The sequence below is a fragment of the Sceloporus occidentalis genome, unplaced genomic scaffold (assembly GCF_023333645.1).
Source record: "Sceloporus occidentalis isolate IW3139 unplaced genomic scaffold, rSceOcc1.0.p SCAF_78, whole genome shotgun sequence".
NCBI classification, from domain to species: Eukaryota; Metazoa; Chordata; class Lepidosauria; order Squamata; family Phrynosomatidae; genus Sceloporus; species Sceloporus occidentalis.
The window spans coordinates 1,772,465-1,795,411 of record NW_028317058.1 but is presented as its reverse complement, the minus strand read 5'-3'; the positions used below and the strand labels follow the sequence as shown (position 1 = coordinate 1,795,411).

The 22,947-nt window shown below is 40.1% G+C and overlaps 1 protein-coding gene across 1 annotated transcript; it reads left to right on the top strand.

Moving 5' to 3' along the window:
* Positions 1 to 2,028: 2,028 nt before the first annotated feature.
* Positions 2,029 to 22,665, top strand: LOC149285506 (neurolysin, mitochondrial-like). Its single transcript, XM_089495253.1, has 12 exons — positions 2,029 to 2,278; positions 4,104 to 4,252; positions 5,034 to 5,141; positions 5,931 to 6,033; positions 6,660 to 6,820; positions 7,252 to 7,387; positions 9,665 to 10,031; positions 11,822 to 12,023; positions 18,133 to 18,319; positions 19,743 to 19,871; positions 20,480 to 20,616; positions 22,534 to 22,665. The coding sequence occupies exons 1-12, from the start codon at positions 2,047 to 2,049 to the stop codon at positions 22,663 to 22,665; spliced, it is 2,043 nt and encodes a 680-aa protein (XP_089351379.1). The 5' UTR covers positions 2,029 to 2,046.
* The last annotated feature ends 282 nt before the right edge of the window (positions 22,666 to 22,947 follow it).

Genomic DNA, 22,947 nt, shown 5'->3' with positions numbered 1-22,947 from the left:
ATGGATGGCCTTATATGTCAGTACCAGGATCTTAAAATTAATTCTAAAGGTAATTGGGAGCCAGTGGAGGGTTTCACAGAGGGGGGAAGCAGAAGAGGAGCGACGTGCAAGGAAGATGAGCCTAGCAGCGGCATTTAGGATAGACTATAGAGGAGAGAGTCGAGACAGTGGAGTGCCAACCAGAATAGTGTTGCAGTAGTCAAGACGGGAAATGATAAGGGAATGAACCAGGGTTCTTGTGGATTCTTGGGTGAGGAATGGGCGGATACGAGAGTTGTTTTTTAGGTGCAAGCGGCAGGATCTGGCGAAGGACTGAATGTGAGGGATGAAGGAGAGGTTTGAGTCAAGGATGACCCCAAGGCATCGGACCTGGTTAGTAGGAGAGATAGTCGTGTTGTTAATGGTGATAGAGAATTCAGGGAGTGGAGATGGAGGGAAGATAATGAGTTCAGTTTTAGAAAGATTAAGTTTCAGGTAGTGTTGTGACATCCATGAAGAAATAGCAGACAAGCAGTTGGTAATACGGGACAGGAGAGATGGAGAGAGATCAGGAGAAGACAGGTAGATTTGGGTATCATCTGCATATAGGAGATACTGGAGGCCAAATGAGTTGATTAGTTTGCCAAGAGAGGAAGTATAAAGAGAGAACAGCAGAGGGCCAAGGACTGAACCTTGGGGGACACCAACCGAAAGTGGAAGGGGTGATGATGTCTTGCCAGAGAAGCTGACAGAGAAGGAACGGTTAGACAGATATGAGGAGATCCAGGAGAGAGCTGTATCTCGAATGCCTATAGAAGCAAGTGAGTCTAGAAGAAGGTGGTGATCAACAGTATCGAAAGCAGCAGAGAGATCCAGTAGAATTAGAATAGAGTAGTGACCTTTTGCTTTGGCAGAGAGCAAGTCATTGGAGACTTTTGTTAGAGCTGTTTCAGTAGAGTGAAGGGGTTTGAAACCAGACTGTAGAGGGTCAAGGAGGGAATTAGAGGAGAGGAAGTTAATGAGGCGATTGTACACAATCCGTTCAAGCAGCTTAGAGGTAAAAGGAAGCAGAGAGATAGGGCGGTAGTTAGTCAAACAGACGGGATCTGAGGAAGGATTCTTTAGAATTGGTGTGATTAGCGCATGCTTGAAGGCAGATGGTACAGTTCCAGATGATAGAGAAAGATTAAATAGGTGGGTAAGTGATGGACCAAGGGATGGATATAGAGACTTTGTAAGGTGTGAAGGGATGGGGTCGAGGGGACAGGTTGTTGGGTGAGAGGAAGAAAGAAGAGTTGCTATCTCTTCTTCGGTTGTAGGGGAAAAGGCAGTTAGTATAGTAGGAGTGGAGAGAGTGGTGTTGAGTGGTGTAGGAGGGAGTTGTAAGGAAGAGAGGTCTTTTCTAATAGTCTCGATCTTCTCTTTGAAGTGGGTAGCAAGATCTTGGGCAGTGAGAGAGGTTTGTTGTGTGGGTGTGGAGGGACAGAGAAGGGAGTTGAAAGTAGAAAAAAGGCGTCGTGGGTTGGAAGAAAGAGAGGATATGAGAGTGGAGAAGTAGAGCTGTTTGGTGAGAGAGAGGGCAGAGTTGTAGGTGTGGAGCATGAATTTATAGTGAGTAAAGTCTTCGCTGGATTTGGATTTTCTGATAGCTACTTTATTTATTATAAGAAGAATAATATTATTCTTTATGTTTAAAATGTAGCTTTTTCTGTTGTTTCTATACACATGATTGTGGCGTTTTGGCCTGTAGAACACTGTGATAGCCTCTCACTCTTGAATAGGATACACATCAAGGGGAGCAGAGAGGGACGAAATGATTTGGGTCCCTAAAGAGGGGCATTTGGAAGCAATGTGGTATGGCGGTTAGAAATCAGTGGAGCGGTGACCTCCAGCTTTCATATATGTTGCGCTCTCTAGTGTGATATGGATATCCTCATCATTCTATTCTTCCACCTTGAAATTGAGGTTATACCACCACGTCATGGAAAGGGTCTGGTCACTTCCTAAAGCAGTTTAGTGTTTTCTCCTTATGTTTGCAGAGTACGTAGTTCCAGAATTTTATTAAAAATGACATTGGGATCCGACTTTACTGCTGGTGTGAGGGAGATCGCGACAAATATCAGCACCGGCAGAAACATCTTAAGATGGGACTTGTCTCCAGAGCAGATTCACACCAGGACAGAAGAGCTTATTAGGAAAACAAAACGTGTGTACGACACGGTCGCTGCTCTTGATGTTGAAAAGGTCACATATGAGAACACCATAAAGGTTTTAGCTGACCTTGAGTTGGAGTATGCAGGTAAATTATTATGTTTACTTTAAAGATTTATGGAAAAAATGAAGTTTTTATTGAAAGTCCTACTTTGAATGTGTTGGGAAGAAAACAAGAGACCAGTGTAGGATTTGACAATTTTGGGTAAGGAGAATTGATATATTGTATTGTCCTAAAGAGGATGGATTCTTTAAACATCATCTAAATAAGATACCTCTGAGGTCCTGAAAGCTGATGTGAAAATCTTTTTTTTTTGGTGTTGTCCCTATAATAGGTATCACCCGTGAATAAGGAGTCCACAACATTTTGGAGAAATGCATCGCTAAAAAAACCTTTTCACTCCTTAACAGTAGCTGGGTCTCCAATACTGCTAAAAACATTCCATACTGGTGAGAGGTCATTAAAGGGTTTAGGAAGCCAGCAACTAAACACTTATTTTGTTGTAATAAACTAAAATATTTTTTATGTAAAATGTTCACTATTCACCTGGTGAATTTAAGAAGCAGATTAATTTGAGGCTCAGAGAAGTTATGAAGAAAAGTTATTATAGTTCTTGTATACATTGTCCTACTCAGTATGTAAAACATTTCAATGCAGTGGGGCTTCATGGGTTTGGTTGGATAACTAAGGTAGAGATATGACAGTCCAAATGTTTCTTAATATTGTTGTTGCTTTGAGTGTTCTTTAGTGTTCGCCTCAAAGGAGATCTTATGTTGGCGTAGGCCATGCTACACTATATGGCTAAAAGTATGTGGACACCCCTCTCTGCTATGAGTTTAGGTGTTGTAGACATATCCATTGCTAACAGGTATATAAAATCAACAAGGATGGGTCATATTCAAGAGCTCAGTGACTAAAAACGTGGCAGTGTCATAGGATGCAACCTTTGCCAGAGATTCATAAAGTTTCTACCCTGCTAGATCCGCTGTTAGTGCTGTTATCGTGAAGTATGTAGGAATCACAGCTCAGCCACAAAGCGGTAGACCACACAAAGTCTCAGAACAGGGCTGCTGAATACTGAAGCATCTGTCTTCTGTAGCATCATTCACTACAGAGCTCTGAACTATCTAGAAGCAACATCAGCACAAACACTGTCGGTCAAGTTTTGTGAAATGGGTTTCCATGGCAACCAGCTGCACACAAGCCGAAGATCACTATGGGGAATCTCAAGTGTCCACTTAATTGGTGTAAAGAGCATTGCCACTGGACTCTGGAGCAGTGGAAGCGATCTCTGGAGTGATAAATCACGCTTCACCGTTTGGAGGTCTGATGGATGAATCTGGATTTGGCAGATGCCAAGAGAACTCTACCTACTGGAAGGCTTACTGCCTACTGTAAAGTTTAGTGGAAGAGGGATAATAGTTTGGGGCTGTTTTTCAGGGTTCGGGCTAGACCCCTTTATTTCAGTGAAGGGTAATGTTACGGTGTATAAAGACATTTTGGGCAATTGTATGTTTCCTAATTAATGGCACTGCCTTGGGGAAGACCCTTTCCTGCTTCAGCATGACAGTGCCCCTGTGCACGGAGCGAGGTCCATGCAGATGTTATTTGAGATGTTTGGTGTTGAGGAACTGCAAGGGGGGCAACTCCATATTAATGCCCATGGTTTTTGAACAGGATGTCCAACAAGCTCGTTCATATAGGTGTGATGGTCAGGTGTCCACATTCTATTGGTCATATAGTGTATGTTTACACTAAGAGATTAAAATATAACTTTTTACATATTTTTGTATATTGGAAAAAAAGCTCCATGAAACTATGGCAATCATTTTTTCAGTTTTCATATTTCAGAACAGAGGTCTAACCATCAATACTATCTAACGTTCTCGTTTTTTTTATTTTGTGTTTGCAGTTGAAAGAAGCATGTTGGATTTTCCCCAGCATGTCTCACCCAACAGAGACGTGCGGACGGCAAGCACCCAGGCTGACAAGATTCTGTCTGATTTTGATGTGGAAATGAATATGAGAGAAGATATTTTCAAAAGAATCCTTCATTTTTATGTGAGTACTTTAATGTGTACTAAAAGCTTTAAATAACGGATAGAAACACTGCCTATATGTTTGTATTATTTGTTTTGTGTGTTTTCTCATCCTTGTTGAGAAAGTTGTGGTTCAACAACAGCTTGGGCAGTTACCTTGTGGATGCCGCCAAGTAAGTTGTATGTATCTTCAGAGTTGAATTCTTCACTTTGGGTGAGGCAGACAACTATACAGAAGCCAGCAGAGACCTTCATAGTATACAATGAGGAGTTTCAAAGGATGTCTCTGGTTTTGCCAACTGGCCCATTAAGACCCACAGAGTTCTGGGGGGGCCCTATTTAGCCCCTATTGAAGCTGCCCAGTGGTTACCTCCAGACCTGGTGCCCAAGGCTCAGACCTAGTTGCCTTTGGGCAAAATACACCACTGCTTGACAGACACAGATCTTGAAATTCACAATTCTTACAGTTGTTGAAAAACCTGTTAATTTGATGTCTTGGTCATTACAGTGGATTTAGGTTTTCCAAACTCAGTTTTCTTTTGACAGCAGACTTTACAGTTGGAAAAGCCTTCTGTCTGTTAAGCACTCTTTAAAACTGAAATTTGACTTGGAGTCCATGCAGAGGTCCATGGCTCAATGTTTTATGAGGAAATTATGACCCCCGGAGTGAACCTTGTGCATTTGTGTTATCAGTTACTAGAGCTCCACTTCAGGACTGTGGATGGTGGAATGTGAGGTGGCCTCCGGAACAGTAAACGGTCTCTTTGTGTTCACATCATTACATGTGTTCTCTCTCTCTCCAGCAAATACAAAACTTAGAACAACTGCACTCTGAGGTTAAAAGATATTTGGAGAAATCCGTTCAGAATGGAAAACGTAATGGACTCCATCTTCCTGCAGAAGTGCAGAATGTAAGTGTCTTTTTACATGGCTCAGTAAATGAACTTAAGTGTATCTTATGCTGTTCTTTATCATTCTTACACATTACAGTATCCCGTTATTGCATGTGTTTACTGATATGAAAGTGGTATTGTCCTGCACGTTCAGCTAGGAAATACATTTTAAATGGGAAACAGAATTCATTAACTTTATTGCCAGTAATATCACTACCATTCAAAAGTTTAGGGTCACTTAGCTGTTTTCATGGAAAACAGGGACCTTTCTAGCTGTGTAACATAATTTGCAAAGAGGTTTTCTAATGATCAATTAGCCTTTTAAACTTAAACTTGGATTAGCGAACATAATATAACAATGGAACACAGGAATGATGACTGCCAATGAAGATATTCCGTTATAATAGTCATTTACATCATTAACAATATCTACTCTTTCATGTTATTTTAATGGACAAAATGTTCTCCACCCCCCCCAAAGAGGAAATTTCTAAGTGACCCCAAACTTTTGAACAGTTATACATGTATCATTATATACATGGATTTATTTTGCCTATAATATCATATATATATATTGACTTTAAGTTGGATAAAATGATTACACCATAGTAATGCATGCACTGCCCTCTGGTGGTAAAGCATTATGCTTTTCATTAAAAGGTTGAGGTCATGCCTTTATACTAAATGACTATCGACATTAATTTTTGTTCTGTCACATATTTTACTGAAAATTCAAGGGGATTTTGATGGATAAAAGCCACATATAATGATGTATTCATATTGGTTTTACTGTGTTTTTTTCCCCAGGAAATAAAGACCATTAAAAAAAAGATTAATCAGCTTAGCATTGACTTCAATAAAAATCTCAATGACGAAAACACATCTCTAACCTTTACCAAAGCAGAACTAGGTAGGTGATTAATAATTTGTATTTTTTTTCTAAACAAAAGCCGGAGTTGAATTTATTCCAAAACATATCATACATATACAGTAATGTGCAAATGTTTTAGGCAGATGTGAACAAATAGACATGTTAATAATTTATTTTTATCATTTAACAAAATGCAAAAGTGAGTGAACAAAATGAAAATCTAAATCAAATCAATATCTGGTGTGACCAGCATTTGCGTAAGTCCTTCTAGGTACGCCTGCACACTGTTTTTAAGGAACTTGGCTGGTAGGTTGTTCTAAACATCTCGGAGAACTAACTAGAGTTCTTGAGTGGATTTAGACAGCCTCAGTTGCTTCTCTCTCTTCACGTAATCCCAGAGGGACTTGCTGATATTGAGATCAAGGCTTTGTGGGGCTGTACCATCACTTCCAGGACTCCTTGTTCTTCTTTACTCTGAACATAGTTCTTAATGACGTTCGTTGTATGTTTGGGGTTGTTGTAATGCTGCAGAATACATTTGGGGCCAATCAAATGCCTCCCTGATGGTATCGCATGATGGATACGTTTTCTTTTGCTTAGCCCCAGCAACCTCCTGGCTTCGGGGAAATGCCTCTATGAACACCAAGCCTTTTAATATTTTGCAGATGGGCTTCCTGATGATTTCATTGATAGCTTGGAAAAGACTGATTGTAACACATTCAAAGTTACCCTTCAGTATCCCCATTATTTCCCCATTCTAAAAAAGTGCTCTGTTCCTGAAACAAGAAGAAAATTGGAAACCGCTTTTAACAGGAGATGTATTATAGTAAGTATGACTCAGTTGTGATATATATATATATATATATATATATGTTTGTGCACAAAGGCTGTCAAAGGGAAGATACACTAATGTGTGAGGAACTTTAACTATGTACTAAAACAAGATAATTTACTTTAAATATTGCTTTATTGACTAAAAATGTCTTGTTTCCAGTGTCTTTTTCCTCACATTACATAATGAAAAATATACATATGTAGGTAGGATTCTAAGAGGAACAGGCAAGACTGGGACATTCTCAATTAGGTGAAAGCACAGCATAGTATATCACCGTTACTTCCAAGTACATGTAGCTGTGCTTCTGCTGTTCCCATCAATTAGGAAGGATCGTCATGAAACCCCCTCAATCCTTTGTAAAACAAACATGGAAAGCAAATGTTCACCAGCATAATACTGATTATATACTTGTTCCTTTTTAGGAGAACACTGATATCCTTGAACAGCTGATTACTCTGAGGGCAAAAATGGCGGAGCTGCTGGGATACCCAACACATGCTGATTTTGTCCTTGAGCTGAATATGGCTAATAATACCAAAAATGTATCTACATTTCTAGGTTAGTTATGCTTTATCTCTCTTTAACTGTATGTGTGATTATAATCTGTTCCTTAAAAAATAGTAAATACAACCTCAGATGAACAATAACACATGACATATTACACTGTGTCATGATTTATTCAACAAAAATAAAGCCAAAATGGAAAAGCCATGTGTGTGTAAAAAAAAAAAAAAAGTACACCTTATGATTCAATAGCTTGTAGAACCACCTTTAGCACCAATAACTTGAATATATTATTAGATACAAATATTCAAATACCCCCTTTTCACTCTTTACCTTTCTCCCTTGTCTGCCTGTCTCTTTCCTCCTATAGTCTCCACCTCTTTCCATCCCATCCCTGCCTCTCCCTCAGCTCCATGACAACTGTCTGGTCCGCAACCTCCATCATGCCCCATGCCCATATCTCCTTTAATGTCACAAGCTCTCCTCCTGCTTCATACTCAACACTCCATATACAAATATTAACTAATCACTGCGGCTGTTGTTGATCTCATTGGGCGAGCCTTCACACAAAGATCTAATCAGACACCACCTGTACTCGGATCGGACTTTTGCCTTAAGCCACTTCCATTCTGACTGACAATGTCCAACAACTCTGTTATATATATATATATATATATATATATATATATATATATATATATATATCAAAAAACAGATGGAATAAGTATCTTGTGATAATACCTTTTTTATTTGGACTAACAGAATTTTGGAATGACAAGCTTTCGGGAGCTCTTCTCCCTTTCTCAAGTCTAAAACATTTCTGAGCAAAACGACACATAGAATTCAATGTTGTGTGGCAGGGGAGGGGGGCTTACTACCCAGATCTGATAAGAGAGGGTGAGATGTTGTAAAAGTATGTGTCCCTGCCACACAACATTGAATTCTATGTGTCGTTTTGCTCAGAAATGTTTTAGACTTGAGAAAGGGAGAAGAGCTCCCGAAAGCTTGTCATTCCAAAATTCTGTTAGTCCAAATAAAAAAGGTATTATCACAAGATACTTATTCCATCTGTTTTTTGATATTGACACTACTGGACTAATACGGCTACAACCTCTACTCTATATATATATATATATATATATATATATATATATATATATATATATATATATATATATATATATATATATATATTAAAATGCATTTCTTTGCTGAAATGGTAAAGGAAATATAATGAGGCAATCAAAGCAGATATCTAACAGAAATAGAGCTATTGTAAAAATACCGTATTTTTCGCTCTATAAGACGCAACTGCTGATAAGACGCACCTAGATTTTAGAGGAGAAAAAAAAGGAAAAAATATTTTGAGCTAAAAAATGGGCTAAAATATTTATTACAATAACTGAATAAGCTATGAACACAGTAAGACACACACAGTAAGACACACACAGACACAGTAAGACACACACAGACACAGTGAGACACACACACACACACACAGTAAGACACACACACACACAGTAAGACACACACACACACAGTAAGACACACACACACAAACACAGTAAGACACACACAGTAAGACCTCCCTCCCTAACCCCCCTTCTCAGTATCTCCCCTCTAACTCCCTAACCCCCCCTTCTCAGGATCTCCCCTCTAACTCCCTAACCCCCCCTTCTCAGGATCTCCCCCCCCCGCCCCGGTCACTTACCTTAAACTCCTGTGTTGGAAGCGTGAGGCGTTTGTCTCGGGTGACGGCGCTTCACTGCTGAGCGCCGGCGTCTGACGTCATATGCCGGCGCCCAGCGTAAAGCGCCGGCACCCGAGACAAACGCTTCCAACACAGGAGTTGAAGCGCTGAGGCAGGCGGCGGTGGCGGCCGCCGCCAGCAAAGGATTCCTGTATATCTGTCAGGCAGGGGGGCCCGAGAGTTGCCGAGCGGTTGTCTTCAGCAACCGCTCGGCACCCCTTGGGCCCCCCTGACTGGCAGAAATCCAGGACTCCTCTGCTGGCGGCCGCCGCCACCTGCCTCAGTTGCGACCCCGGATTTATCGGCGTATAACACGCAGGTAGGGTTTAAGCTCCGGATTTTAGTTAAAAAAGTGCGTGTTATACGCCGATAAATACGGTATATCGTTGCCCCCCCCCCTCCCTCCCTGCCTGCATCTTCGCTCCATAAGACGCGGCTGATTTTTCATCCTACTTTGGGAGGAAAAAAACTGCGTCTTATGGAGCAAAAAATACGGTAAGTCAAAGATCAAGTAAAGTATGGGCTATTAAAGCAAGTAGAATATTAATATACATTATAAAGTTTTTTTCTTTGCTTTGTAGATAATTTAAAAATGAAGTTGCAACCTCTTGGGGATGCAGAAAAGCAACTCATTTTGGAGTTAAAAAATAAAGAATGTGCTGAAAGAGGCCTAGAGATGGACAATAAAATCAATGCCTGGGACCTACATTATTATCTCACTCTAATAGTAGAGACTAAGTATTCAGTGGACCAGGAGAAGCTCCGAGAGTATTTTCCCATGGAGACTGTCACTGAAAACCTGCTACATATTTACCAGGAGCTCCTCGGACTCCACTTTGAGCAAGTGGAAAACTGCCACGTGTGGCATGAGAACGTAACCCTGTACACGGTGTATGACAGCGCAAGTGGTGAAGCCCTGGGGCAGTTCTATCTTGACCTGTATCCAAGGTATAGCCGATATTATGTTGCAAGCTCGGGTCATCTTAAGCTAACAACGTCCCTCAATCCATTGGCTCTGGGCTGTAAGTTGTAGCTGACCAAAAAGGCAGTTTTATTCTATAGAATTTGATGGCCGATAAAAGCCTTTCGGCCTGTTTAGTTGGTTCTTGGTCTCATCTTAGATTCAGGATAGCTTTATGCCAATCGCATGCTTGTTTAAATTCCCTCAATGTATTAACATCTACCACTTCTGATGGGAGGATATTCGATGTATCTATCACTCTCTCTCTGTAAAGTAAAACTGCCTTACGTTACATCTAACTCTGTACTTTGTTCAATCCCTTTAAGTAACTAAATGTTTCTTTTACACCTCCCCTCTCACTTCTTTCCTTCAAGCTATACATATTAAGATCCCTTAGTGATATTTTTATCCTGCAAACTATTTACCATTTTTGCCTCTTGCTATACAAACCAGCACCCTGCTTGATTTTTATGATGCTTTATTGTTTAGCTTTAAATCATCAGAAATAAATGCTATATTCTGCCTTGGAATGTATATGTCCCAAGTGCATTATTTTACATTTATGAACATTAAACTGCAGCTGCCACACTCCTGACCATTCTTCTAATTTACTTAAATAATTTGCTGTTTGGCTTGTTCCCCCAGGTATGTCTACCCCTGTTGCAGACCTTTGTGTTATCTGCAAAAAGACGCACCTTGCAATTAAGGCCTTCTGTAATATCACTAATAGAAATATTAAAACTACGGGTCCCAATACTGTTCCCTGAGGTACCCCACTAGTAACAAGTCCTTCTGCTCAATATAAACTATTAACTACTACCTTCTATGTTGAAAGCCTTACTGAGATCTAGATAGACTATGTCTACTGATCTTCCTTGGTTTATTAAGTTAGTTACCAAGTTAAAGAGTAACTTTAGTTTGACAAGGTCTCCTTGAAGCAAACCCATGCTGTTTCTGATTTTGCAACCCATTAGGAGCCAAATATTTAATAACCCTATCATTTAGCATGGTTTTCATTCATTTCCCAACTACTGATGTAAGACTTACTGGTCTGCAGTTGGCTGAGTCTTCCCTGCTACCCTTTTTGTAAAGTGGTACTACAATTGCCAAATTCTAATGTTCTGGAACTACTTCTGCCCATACAGACTGGTTAAATAACTCTCATCAGAACATCCCAAAGCTCTTTTAATAAGTTTCAGTGTATCCCATTGGGGGGCAAAGGTAGCATCCTTAATTGAGAATTGTAGCTCACAGTACAGCTAGAACAGCCAGAAAAAACAGAGGCTTCTGTCATCACATAGCTAGGAACTGTTCATGCAGCGAGTTAAATGGCCCATGTCAGCACAGAAATCCCACATGGAGAAGTGCGGCCTTCATACGTGGTCTAATAATAAAAGCATTACAATGCAAACGGGAACTTAAACAAAAGTTTGCAGAAACCAAAAACAGCCATTAGTGACATTGTTATCAAGACAATACAATCCATTTACAAAACCTATGGTGGGGGTAAAAATCTTGGGAGTTTCCAGGGTCGAGCAATTTCAGTGTTTGCTAAATCAACAATCTGCGGTTATTCTGCTTAAACTGCAAAATGTTGAGTAGGTAATAATTTTTTCTGACCATCGAGTGCTGCTGTTCATGCGTTACAGGCATCCTGCACTGTGATTAATCTTTTTACTGATCCACAGCAAGATTATTGACTCATTTATTGGAAAGCCCCAAATGGGTTCCCATATATTTGTGCTAATTAATGGCTGTTTGTCATCTCTGTCTGTAGAGAAGGAAAGTACGGCCACGCGGCATGCTTTGGTTTGCAACCTGGCTGCCTTTTGCCTGATGGGAGCAGAATGTTGTCTGTCGCTGCCATGGTGGCAAACTTCACCAAGCCTGCAGTTGGACGGCCATCATTGCTGCGACATGATGAAGTGAAGACCTACTTCCACGAATTTGGGCATGTCATGCACCAGATATGTGCGCAGGTCAGTGGTGTATTTTTTTGTAAAATTTTGACATATTAGTATCTATATGTAACACAGACCTTCTGTTTTTTTATTGTATCACAGACAGCTCTGCTGTCGCTCTTTTCAGTAGGGACAGTCCTTCTTTTTTGGACCCAAACCCAGGTATAAGTGTATAGCCCTAAAGATCACAGTAATGTATGTACAGTACATCAACAGAACAATAATGCTTTAGTGAAATCCTTGCTCATTTACATAAAAAGATATAAACTTGCAGAAAGTCACATATGAGTTTTAGTGAAGCCCTGTACCCTCTGATCCTTTTCCTCTTTTTTATTTAGTTTTGTAAACATATGTAATTGTACAGCTGGACAAAGCGATGTAGAATTGTGGAGTCATACAGAAAACTTTAGGAACCCTCATGATTGTTTTTCATAATATAATATAATATATATATATATATATATATATATATATATATATATATTATAAGTCCAAAGAATACAATTGCACACCAACCTTAATTTCTCTGCCCGGTGCACAAAACTCAGTTTTTCTGGTCAACGTTTCAGTCTTTTTGTTTATAGACTTTCATCAGGACATCATGTCACTACTTTTGGAATCTATATATGTGTGTGTATATATATATATATATATATATATATATATATATATCCCATTTTTCGTTAACAAAGTTAGGTGCCAGAAATAAAATTCTAGTAGTCATGACTACCTGCTTTATGAGAGTAAGGAGAGTTACCCTGGGGTGGGAAAAAAGGCTACTTTCTGACCATTTTCAGAGATGGGACGTTTTTTTAACCAAGATGTAATGGAGACCCCCCTTCTTTAGGAAGAAATATATTTTTTAGAAAGTTCAGAGAAAGCATATTAAACTAATTACATAATAAATGGTTGACAGTTTAAGAGCACCTTTTAATATAATTGCTGGCATCTCATTCTGAAGTCTGCCTGTCTGTCTGTGGGTCTGTCTATAGGTAGATATGAGTAGATATCAGGTCCTCTACTGCATGGCTCTACAGACATAATCCAACTTGGACAGTGACTAATGACCATCAGATGAATACATGCGCGCGGTGCCACATGTACTGTACATGCACAGAAGATGCCTTAACCCCTTAATGACGAAGCCCGTACATGTACAGGCTCAAAATGCATTGTTTTCAATGTGTTTTGGGACCGCCCATTGTCCTTACGGGGTTAAAGATACCCAAGAACTTCCTAGGGTAGGCTATCTAGAGCTCTCCAACTTCTCGGAGAGTGGCTTTGTTAAGGCGTTGGGGTGGCCCAGGCAGCTTATAGTTGATGTCGGGGTCGGTGGGGAATGGACATGGCCAAATAGCAACCCCCTGCCCAGAGAAAGATAAACCTGACTGCGAGAAGCAGGAGTCACGAGCCAAACCCACAGAAATCATGTCGGGGAGTAGCTGCCAGAGAGAACAAGCAGCATTTCTTCCCCAATCCCTAAAATGGCTATGACTGCACCTTGAGTCATACACCCGTCCTTTTAAATATGTATGTGTTCCCTTTTATCGTTTAGATTTTACTTGTTGCACCTCCAAAATTAAACTTTATGCCACAGCCCTGGTATTATACTTTAAAGAACCTGTGTATTTTGAAAAAGATTTTTAATGCTTCATGAATTTTTATGGCCAAGTCGCCGATTAGGAAAACATTTTGTTAATTCCTGGCGGTCGCTACATATTGAACTTTAAAAAAATCATTAAAAGTATCAGAAGAACGTACGGAGCTTCGGAAAGAACTAATGTATAGCCTTTTTTAAGATTGTAAATGAATTTGCTATGTTTATCTAAATGTACTCAGTTTCCAGCTGTTGTGTGATAATTGTGCCAATTCATACTGCATTTTAGGCTTTTAACATTGTATTCTAGAAAAAAGAATCTTAAAAAAACATGTGATCAGCCGATCAATAGCTTTATGTCAAGTTTTAAAGAATATATATGACCGTGTCCAGTGGCGACTCTAGAAACAATATATAGGGGGGGCACACAAGATACCACAGTCAAACTGGGGGGGGGGCATTAATAATTTCCACCATTAAATCATACCACTGAAAAAACACACACACACACACACATATATATATATATATATATATATATATATATATATATATATATATTGCCAAAAGTAATGTGCTATGGAATGATACTTTTGTTATTGGACAATAAAATACTTGATCATTCAACATGGGAAGCCTGAAGCCACAATTTAGTACGACTAATCCTTGAAATCCTTTAAACAACACAATACCTTAACTTTTCCACTAAATGATTTCAGGGCCTAATATTAGTCCCTGCTGCCGATATATATATAAATATATACCGTATTGGCTCGGATATAGGCCGCCCCCGTATATAGGCCGAACCCTAAAAGTTTGGTGCTTTTTTAAAGAAAAAGTTTTTTTCTTTAAAAAAGCACCAAAAAAACATGCTACCACTCTGTCCCCCCCCCGAGATATGCTGCCACTGTCCTCCCTCCCCGAGATATGCTGCCACTGTCCTCCCCCCCCGAGATATGCTGCCACTGTCCTCCTCCCTCCCCGAGATATGCTGCCACTGTCCGTCCCCCCCCCCCCGAGATATGCTGCCACTGTCCTCCTCCCTCCCCGAGATATGCTGCCACTGTCCTCCCTCCCCGAGATATGCTGCCACTGTCCTCCGTCCACTTCCCCCTCCCCCCGAGATATGCTGCCACTGTCCTTCTGCCCCCCCGAGATATGCTGCCACTGTCCTCCTCTGCCCCCCCCTGACTTAACGGAGCAGACTCCCGGGTGTCTTCCAGGGCACCTGAAGTTGTATACGCTTATTGCGTAGATGTCCCCCGCCGGCCCTGCAAGACACCCGGGAGTCTGCTCCGGTAAGTCCCCCCGGCAGAGGTAAAACGCATCGTGCGGACGGTCCGCACGATGCGTTTAGACAACCTCCTGTGCCGGCACCCCCCCCGTGGGAAGTGCTGGCAGGGGAGGCTGTCTGAGCGTATCAGAGAGTAGGATGCACCGCTGCGGGGGATCTGTATCCTAACCCCGCTGCCTGCCCGGCGCCCGGGACAAGACATACAAACCCTGTATTTGCAGGTATACATAATTAATGTATGGAAACATAGCATAGCAGATATGGATCTACAGAAGAACACACAAACCCAGCTTTGCAGGTACGGATCAATTGGAATTCACATAAAAACACAGCATTAAAGGTATATTTAAAACCCCCTAAATTACAGGGATAGATCACAGGTTGCACACCCCAACCACGCTGCCCACATAGAACCTGGTCAGCACCCAGATAACACACATAAGATTTGCCATCTTTGTCTCATATACACCCTGCCTGTGCCATCTCGGTCCCCAAGGCTCAAACATCCTGCTAGTGCCATCTTTGCCCTTCCACAATTATACATCTATGATACACACAAACACATTAACTCATGCTCTCCCTCATTCAGACAAATCATCTACATATTAACTCATGCTCTCCCTCATTCAGACAGTTCATCCACATATTAACTCATGCTCTCCCTCATTCAGACAATTCATCCATTTTAAGAAACTATACCCCTTGGAGCTTCAAATGAGGGGCTACATGTATTTCTAGGACAAAAGTTGAGTGCACAAATAATGATGGAATATGTCGCTTTGGCTTGAAAATATGTTTTTTCTAACCATAGCGACATGTTCATTTGTGTCTTGCGCACTCCAGGTTTGTACTAGAAACACATGCAGCCCCTCATTTGATGCGCCAAGGGATGTCGTTTTTGCAAATGTGTACTTTTTGTGCCATAATTTATCTTCTTACGTGAGCAGTAATGCCACGCCAAGGCTTCAACCCTAATTACTGATCATTCACACGACTTTCATATCTCCATTCACTCACAGAAGCACACGCCATTCTTTCCATACATTTACTCACAGTAGCACACACCATTCTTTCCCCTTACAATCCCAAAGAAATGATGGTAAAGGGAGAAAAAAAAATCACTTTTACAGCAAAAATACGTTTTGCCGTAAAAATGCAAGGCGCTCCAGGGATGAGATGGTTACTCACGTACCGCACAGGCTAAATGGCTGATTTTAATAATATTTGCAGTTCATCAGGATTTCAAAAATTGCCTCCCTCTACCGTTGGCTAAATTTAACCCCATGATCAAAAGGATCATAGGATTAAAAATTTGTATCGGCCATTTTTAAAAAGGGAATGTGACTTTTTATAGCTATATGATCGCTGTGGTAACATTGGCTACCACAGTGATCATTTAGCTAGAATACTTAAAACTTTTTTTTTTATTTTAAAGTTAAACTACTTTATGTTTAAATAATTTAATTTGGGGGTCTCTAGGCAATTTTGATCTTTTTTTATCTGCCTTTAGAGACCCCCAAATCATTTTTTTTACATTTTTTTTTTTTACTTAATATTTTTTATTCTTTTTTTACAATCTATATACCGTTGGAAAGGTGAGGCGATTACCTTTCCAATGGTATATGTTGGGGGTATGTAGCTGCTTAGATGCCTGAGATACAGGCATCTAAGCAGCATGCCCCCATACCTCTTTAACTGACAATTGTCAGTTGTTAATTGTCAGTTAGTTGTCAGTTGTCTCGCGTCATTGCGCGAGACGTCACTGGGCAGATCGGGTGGCCTCGGTGATGCCCTTCAGTGTGAGGGGCAGATCGCCGGGGTAGGTGGTGATGAAGGTCCACAGACCTCCATCAAGGTAAGATAGTGCTAGTGACGGCATGGTGCCGTCGTTAGCACCTGACTGGGACTGCTAGCGACGGCACCATGCCGTCGTTAGCAGTCAAGAACTGTCCTGGGTGGTTACAAATTCGGCGGGGGGGGCAAGGAATAACCTAGGGGGGGACAATTGCCCCCCCTTGCCCCCCCTGTAGCGACGCCACTGACCGTGTCATAAGACCACATACAGATTATGTTCAGCTAGGGATGTAATAAAGCAGAATATTAGTTTTTATGAAACTACATCAGAAAGCTGGCTTTTTAAAGATTACCCATCAGCAAAAACATCTTTAAGCATTAAATAATATTTCTCATCACAGATTTTTATGATGTCATACCTAGCGCTCCGAGTGACCAAATCTCTCGACGTTTTAAATGGCCTGTTGGGGAGACATTTGTTTAGGGATAATTAGGGCACGGAGACGTTTTCTGGGACTTTGTGACCAATTCATAGCTACCTACCTCACCGGGTCATCATGAAGAAGCGACCTGAGCAATCTTTGAGGAGGAAAGCATTTTGAGCATTGGTGAAGCCCTGCTGCTCAGATTACTCTTTCGCTGGGCAGCCATTGGCCACACCCACTCACCCGCTGCTTTCCATCCACTGAAAGCTGCCACGATCAGCCCCGCCTCTTCACAAAGCCACACCCCCAGAAAAGACATCCCTCGATCATTTAGTATGAGAAAAACTAAAATTATGGCAATTTTTTGCCACTTGTATGATATAGATAGGTATTAATATATGAAACTTTTTTTATACCATGCCCTATCCTTCCACACTATGATGGTTGCAGCACCCTATCTGTAGCCCACCATGTCTATTATAGTTTGTCATGCAGAGTCATCTGGATGTTGCTCGGGACACACAGAAACATAGAATTTACCAAAAGATATGATGTAAAGACTTTAATTGGTGCTCTGTCTTGTTTTAGATTTGGGATAGCTTTATATCTATCCCATGCGTGTTTAAATTCCCTCACTGTATTAGCCTCTTCTGATGGGAGGCTGTTCCATTTATCTACCACCCTCTCTATATATAGTAAAACCTTACATACCATCTAAACTTTTGGCCCTCTAGTTTCAGATCATGGCGTCTTGTTCTAAGATTTCATTCTTTTTATCCCTTAAGTTCAAAGAAAGCATCCCTCGCCCCCTTTTTAAGTGTATTATTTCCCATTTTGCCTTATAGTCTCGCATACTAAGTTTCAAAACACTATTAACATTTAAATAGAGGAGGGGCAGAGCTTTTTCGTGGCTTATTAAAATGAATGTTTAATATGTGTTGTATGCTTTATTTTCATTTCATGTTTTATTTGTCATATTATTTATTAACTTGTTTATCCTTTAATGTTTATTTACAGACAAAGTTTGCACGATTTAGTGGTACAAACGTGGAAACAGATTTTGTTGAAGTGCCTTCCCAGATGCTGGAGAATTGGGTTTGGGAAAAAGAGGCTCTGCAGCGCATGTCCAGACATTATATTGATGGTAGCCCCGTTCCAGATGATCTCCTCAACAAACTAATAGAGTCAAGACTCGCCAATGCAGGTAATCTACACCTTTACACCTTCATGTATCAGAATATACTTTCCCCTTAAATGTAAAAAGTCCACATTGTGTGTATGGGAGCAGCCGTCCCGTCCTCGAGGTCAGCATGATCATTCTAACCCTCGGGTGACAGCTTTTCTAAGTGTAGGGGAGAGAAGGAGAGAAAACATCAGTATTTAATCTACATTCTAGTTCTGCCCCTTTTCCCACACATCTCAGTATCCATGAGTTAAAATAGTTGCTTACTTTTAAACAGTTACAGTAATTGCCTTACAAATTGGGTGAAGCCAGAACCGTGGCAGTTCCTAAGGTACATTATCATAATTTTATCTTGCCAACATAATACAGACCATAAGGGTCGAGATGACGTATGGTCACGCCATGCTATCTATGTATCCCCTCACAACAAGCGGTGGATCCAAACACAAATCTGCAATAGACAGGCAAAGGAAAGACAGCGATAAGGTAGACGAGTTAGAATTCAGCTAGGTCTTTTGGATCCAAACCTTAACAAACAATGGGGGAGAAACCAGCAAAACCATCCATGGGCCTTCTGACCACAAGAAACCCCCTGCATTCTGGGGGTTGCACATGCAATTCCATTGGTCTGCAACTAGAAGTTAAAAATCCAATGATTTCTATGAAAATAGTTGCCAATATTCACATGTGATATCATGATGTGGTTCAGTGCCTGCATAATACGTCTTAAGTCTGCATGTTTTCTGCTTTTCCCACTTTGGGTATTGAGTAGAGAAAACCCCGTCATGAGTCAGGACTTATTACCCTGGGGCTAGGGCAGCAGGAACTGTACATTTCATTTCATGTAGCCAGTGCAGGCAACCTTATTGGCTTTTTGTCTTGTAATAAATATTTTTTTTCTCCATCCACTGCACGGCTGGCGGGATAATGTCCGTCTTAATTATAGAGATTGTTTTATTAAGTCATCCTGTAGAGTAAAATGTTTTGTGGGCCATATGGAGTAAAGAAAATTAAAAAAACTTAAGGCATTTTCCCAATCTGCCTACTTTGAAACCAAATACATATTTATTTGTAAGTTTATGCAAATCACAAACAATTTTGAATGAATGCATACAGATTTCCAACATATCCAGGCTGAATGTGCGGTTGATTTCTGATGATAGAATCCTTTTTTATATTTAGGATTCATTAACATGTTTGGTTTGTTGGTATTTGTTGATTATTTAGCGATGTTGAGATTAATAAATACTATTCCTTTTCATGTAATAATTTTTGGGGTTAATGGAAAATGTTGGGGAAACTAAACATGAGGGCAACAAAATAGGTGAAATCTGGCTGTTTATCTAATTTAGTTCAATGTAATACAAATGTAATATATATACTAGTATGTTGTACTTTGAAATGACATTTGCAGTGTTATTCAGAATTACCTTGTATCCGTCAGGTCTTCTCAGTCTCCGTCAGATCCTCCTGAGCAAACTGGATCAGTCTCTTCATACAAAGTCGTCCGCTGACACGGCCAGCGAATATGCCAAGTACTCTGAGGAGATCCTGGGAATAGCTGCTACGCCAGGTATGGTCTTCATTTATTTTACCGTTGGTGACATTGCAAACCCTCCTCATTTTAAATCGACTCGGCACACAGTGATGTTTAACAGTCTTATGACCTTGCCTCAGACTGCTCTGTTCTTAAGATATACTGTAAATATACACTAACTTACAAACGTTTGGAGTCACTTAAAAAATGTCCTTTTTTTTTATTATTTAAAGAAAAGCAAATTTTGTCCATTAAAATAACATGAAATGGATGAGAAATCCAGTGCAGACGTTTGTAGCTGGAAATGCCTGATTTTTAAAGGAATATCTTCATAGGTGTACAGGGTTCCATTGGAACGTTGTGTTGGCTAAGTTTAAGTTTAAAAGGCTAATTGATCATTAGAAAATTGTTTTGCAATTATTTAACAGCTAGAAATCTTGTTTTCCATGAAAACCGTTAAAGAGACCCCAAACATTTGAATGGTAGTGAATATGTATGATTCAATGTCACGTTTGGCCAGGCCAGTTCGGATTAAATTGCCAGCTATTAATACATGTAGGTGAAATCAGTCACTAAATCAATGTTTCTGGTATAGTTAATGCAATGTTTCTGGCAGTGAATTGTCTTCTTTTATTTTCTGGCAGGCACAAACATGCCGGCTACATTTGGCCATCTGGCTGGCGGTTACGATGGTCAGTATTATGGATACTTGTGGAGTGAGGTCTTCTCTATGGACATCTTTTACAGCTGCTTCAAACAAGAAGGGATCATGAACCCAGAGGTGATGTATATTCTGCTTAAACACCAGTTTGCAACCCAGTTCAAAGACTGGACTTTTAACCTCATTATAAGCACTGAAGCGTCACCTAAATGAATTTAAAGTACACTTGATCCACAGCGCTCATCTCAGTGCTTGCAAGTGCATGTTCCAAATCATATATATATATATATATATTTACATCCAGGATGATATTAGCCTGTTGTACCCTCTTATGATGGTTTTGGATAAATCACACCCTGCTTGTACTTATAGCATGTGCTGACAGCATTAATGAGGATTGTACTGTAAGCGCTCAGACCCTTTTGTTCCCGTGGTGCGTAATGTGCAGCAGTACCGACGGTACACGCTTGCCCAATGGAAATTATTTGCCAGCACCATATGCAATGTATCTAGGGAGTAAATTTGCACAAGGTTTCTAAATTCTTTAACTCACTTAAACAGGCAACAAAAATGTGGAACATAAATTAAGGCTGATACAGTCCTGCAGAATACCATGTTTCTCTATATATGGATCCTTCTATAAGATAAGAGGTATAAATGCTTGTATATATATGAAGAGTTACCCCTCCGCAACCCTCACACCATTAAAATAGCATTGCGCTCATAAATACATTTTAATGTATATAGTTTTACATTTCACACGCTCCCATTACCTGTCCGCTGCTTGTATGGATGCCATGTATGCGCCACCAAAGCATGAAGAACAGCAATGCTGAGCCGTTCAATCTGAGAATTACCAGATCCAACTATCCAGGGCCCATCATTTTAGAGATATCCTTAGTAAAGCACAAACATGAAGCAGAATGAGTGACTGAAAGGCCTGGTGGTGTTTTCTAGCAAGATGCCATAACTTTGGGTAGTTGCTGACCATAGAAGGACCCAAAAGAATCTAAAACTTTGTTGAACGTCAGCTATTCCCTGTTGACACAGCAAGAGAGGGCTAGCAAGGGGTGAATTTACCCTGATTATCCTTTAATCAAATTCCTTTTCAGTATAACCCGGCTGCTTTTTATGGGATTGCCGCATACGCAACTCCGTACAGTGAATGTCCATGTGGCTGGAAAGGCTTGGACAAGCTGATATTTTCAATGTAACTCTCGATTTATTTTTGGAGCAGTCGTACTAGGCCTTCTGGCTAGGCTTGACAAACATACACATTCCTCCAATGAAGGCACATCTATTATACTAATGTTAAGACTCGATTAATGTAGCATTAAGCTCTATTTAATATTTTAGATTGTAGCAATGATTAGATAAATCAGAGGCCATGTTCAGTTTGCCTCTTCCGCTAAACACGTTCTAGGTGGTCTGTCCTTCAAAGTGGACCTGTCGCCTTCTAGAGATGTCCATTGCCCAAATATCATGCTTACTATATCAGATCATCACATTAACTTATTCTACCCCTTGAAAAAACTTAAAATGTCAGTTTCAGCTGAGTGAGAAAAAAAAAAGACAGTAACCCCAATTACAAATTAGTGAATAATTCCAAGGCCCAAACACTAAAAAACAGAACTTATCACATAGCATGAATCTCAAGATGTATATTAGTCTCTAATCAGTAATATAATATCTTCAAAAACATTGAATCATTTGAAAGATAAAGCCATATACTGCGAGTATACACAGTTTAAGAAGGCAAATGTATCATTTTTAAAGCTATTTTGACTTTAATGCACCATTTGCCAAACTTGGAACTCCAGAAAAAGCTTTAATTACATGACTATATGTTTCAGGGGTCGGGTAGGGTGGAGCTGTAATGATACATGTCGGCATCGGAATGAAGTCCAAAGCAAACAGTGAATTCTAGCCGATCAATTCATCTTATGTCGCTTTTTTTTTTCCTTGAGTGCTCTACTCCGTTTTGAATTTTGTCTACAAACACGGCCTTGTAAATGAACAATGTTATTTTCTCCGTAGGTTGGAATGAAATACAGAAATGTTATACTGAAACCTGGAGGGTCAGCGGATGGCATGGATTTGCTGCAGAAATTCTTAGGTCGTGAGCCAAACCAAAAAGCTTTTCTTTTAAGTAAAGGATTGAATCCATAAAATAATGTTATCCTTTCTCTGATTTATAAGTAAAGGATGGTTCGAAACCATGAAGAATAAACCACTTTTCATCATTCAGGCACTTGACAGCATGCCAAAACATTCTGCAAGGTTCCTTAACACAAACACACGGCTGTGAACTGGCTCAGTAACCATATGGTATCTTGTTATGAATTGAAGCTATAAGATTTAGATTTTTTGGCTCTAAATCTCACATATTCTTTGTAATAAAACAAAAATAGCAGTCTCAACAAACCTGAACTCCCTTGCATTGCACCAAAT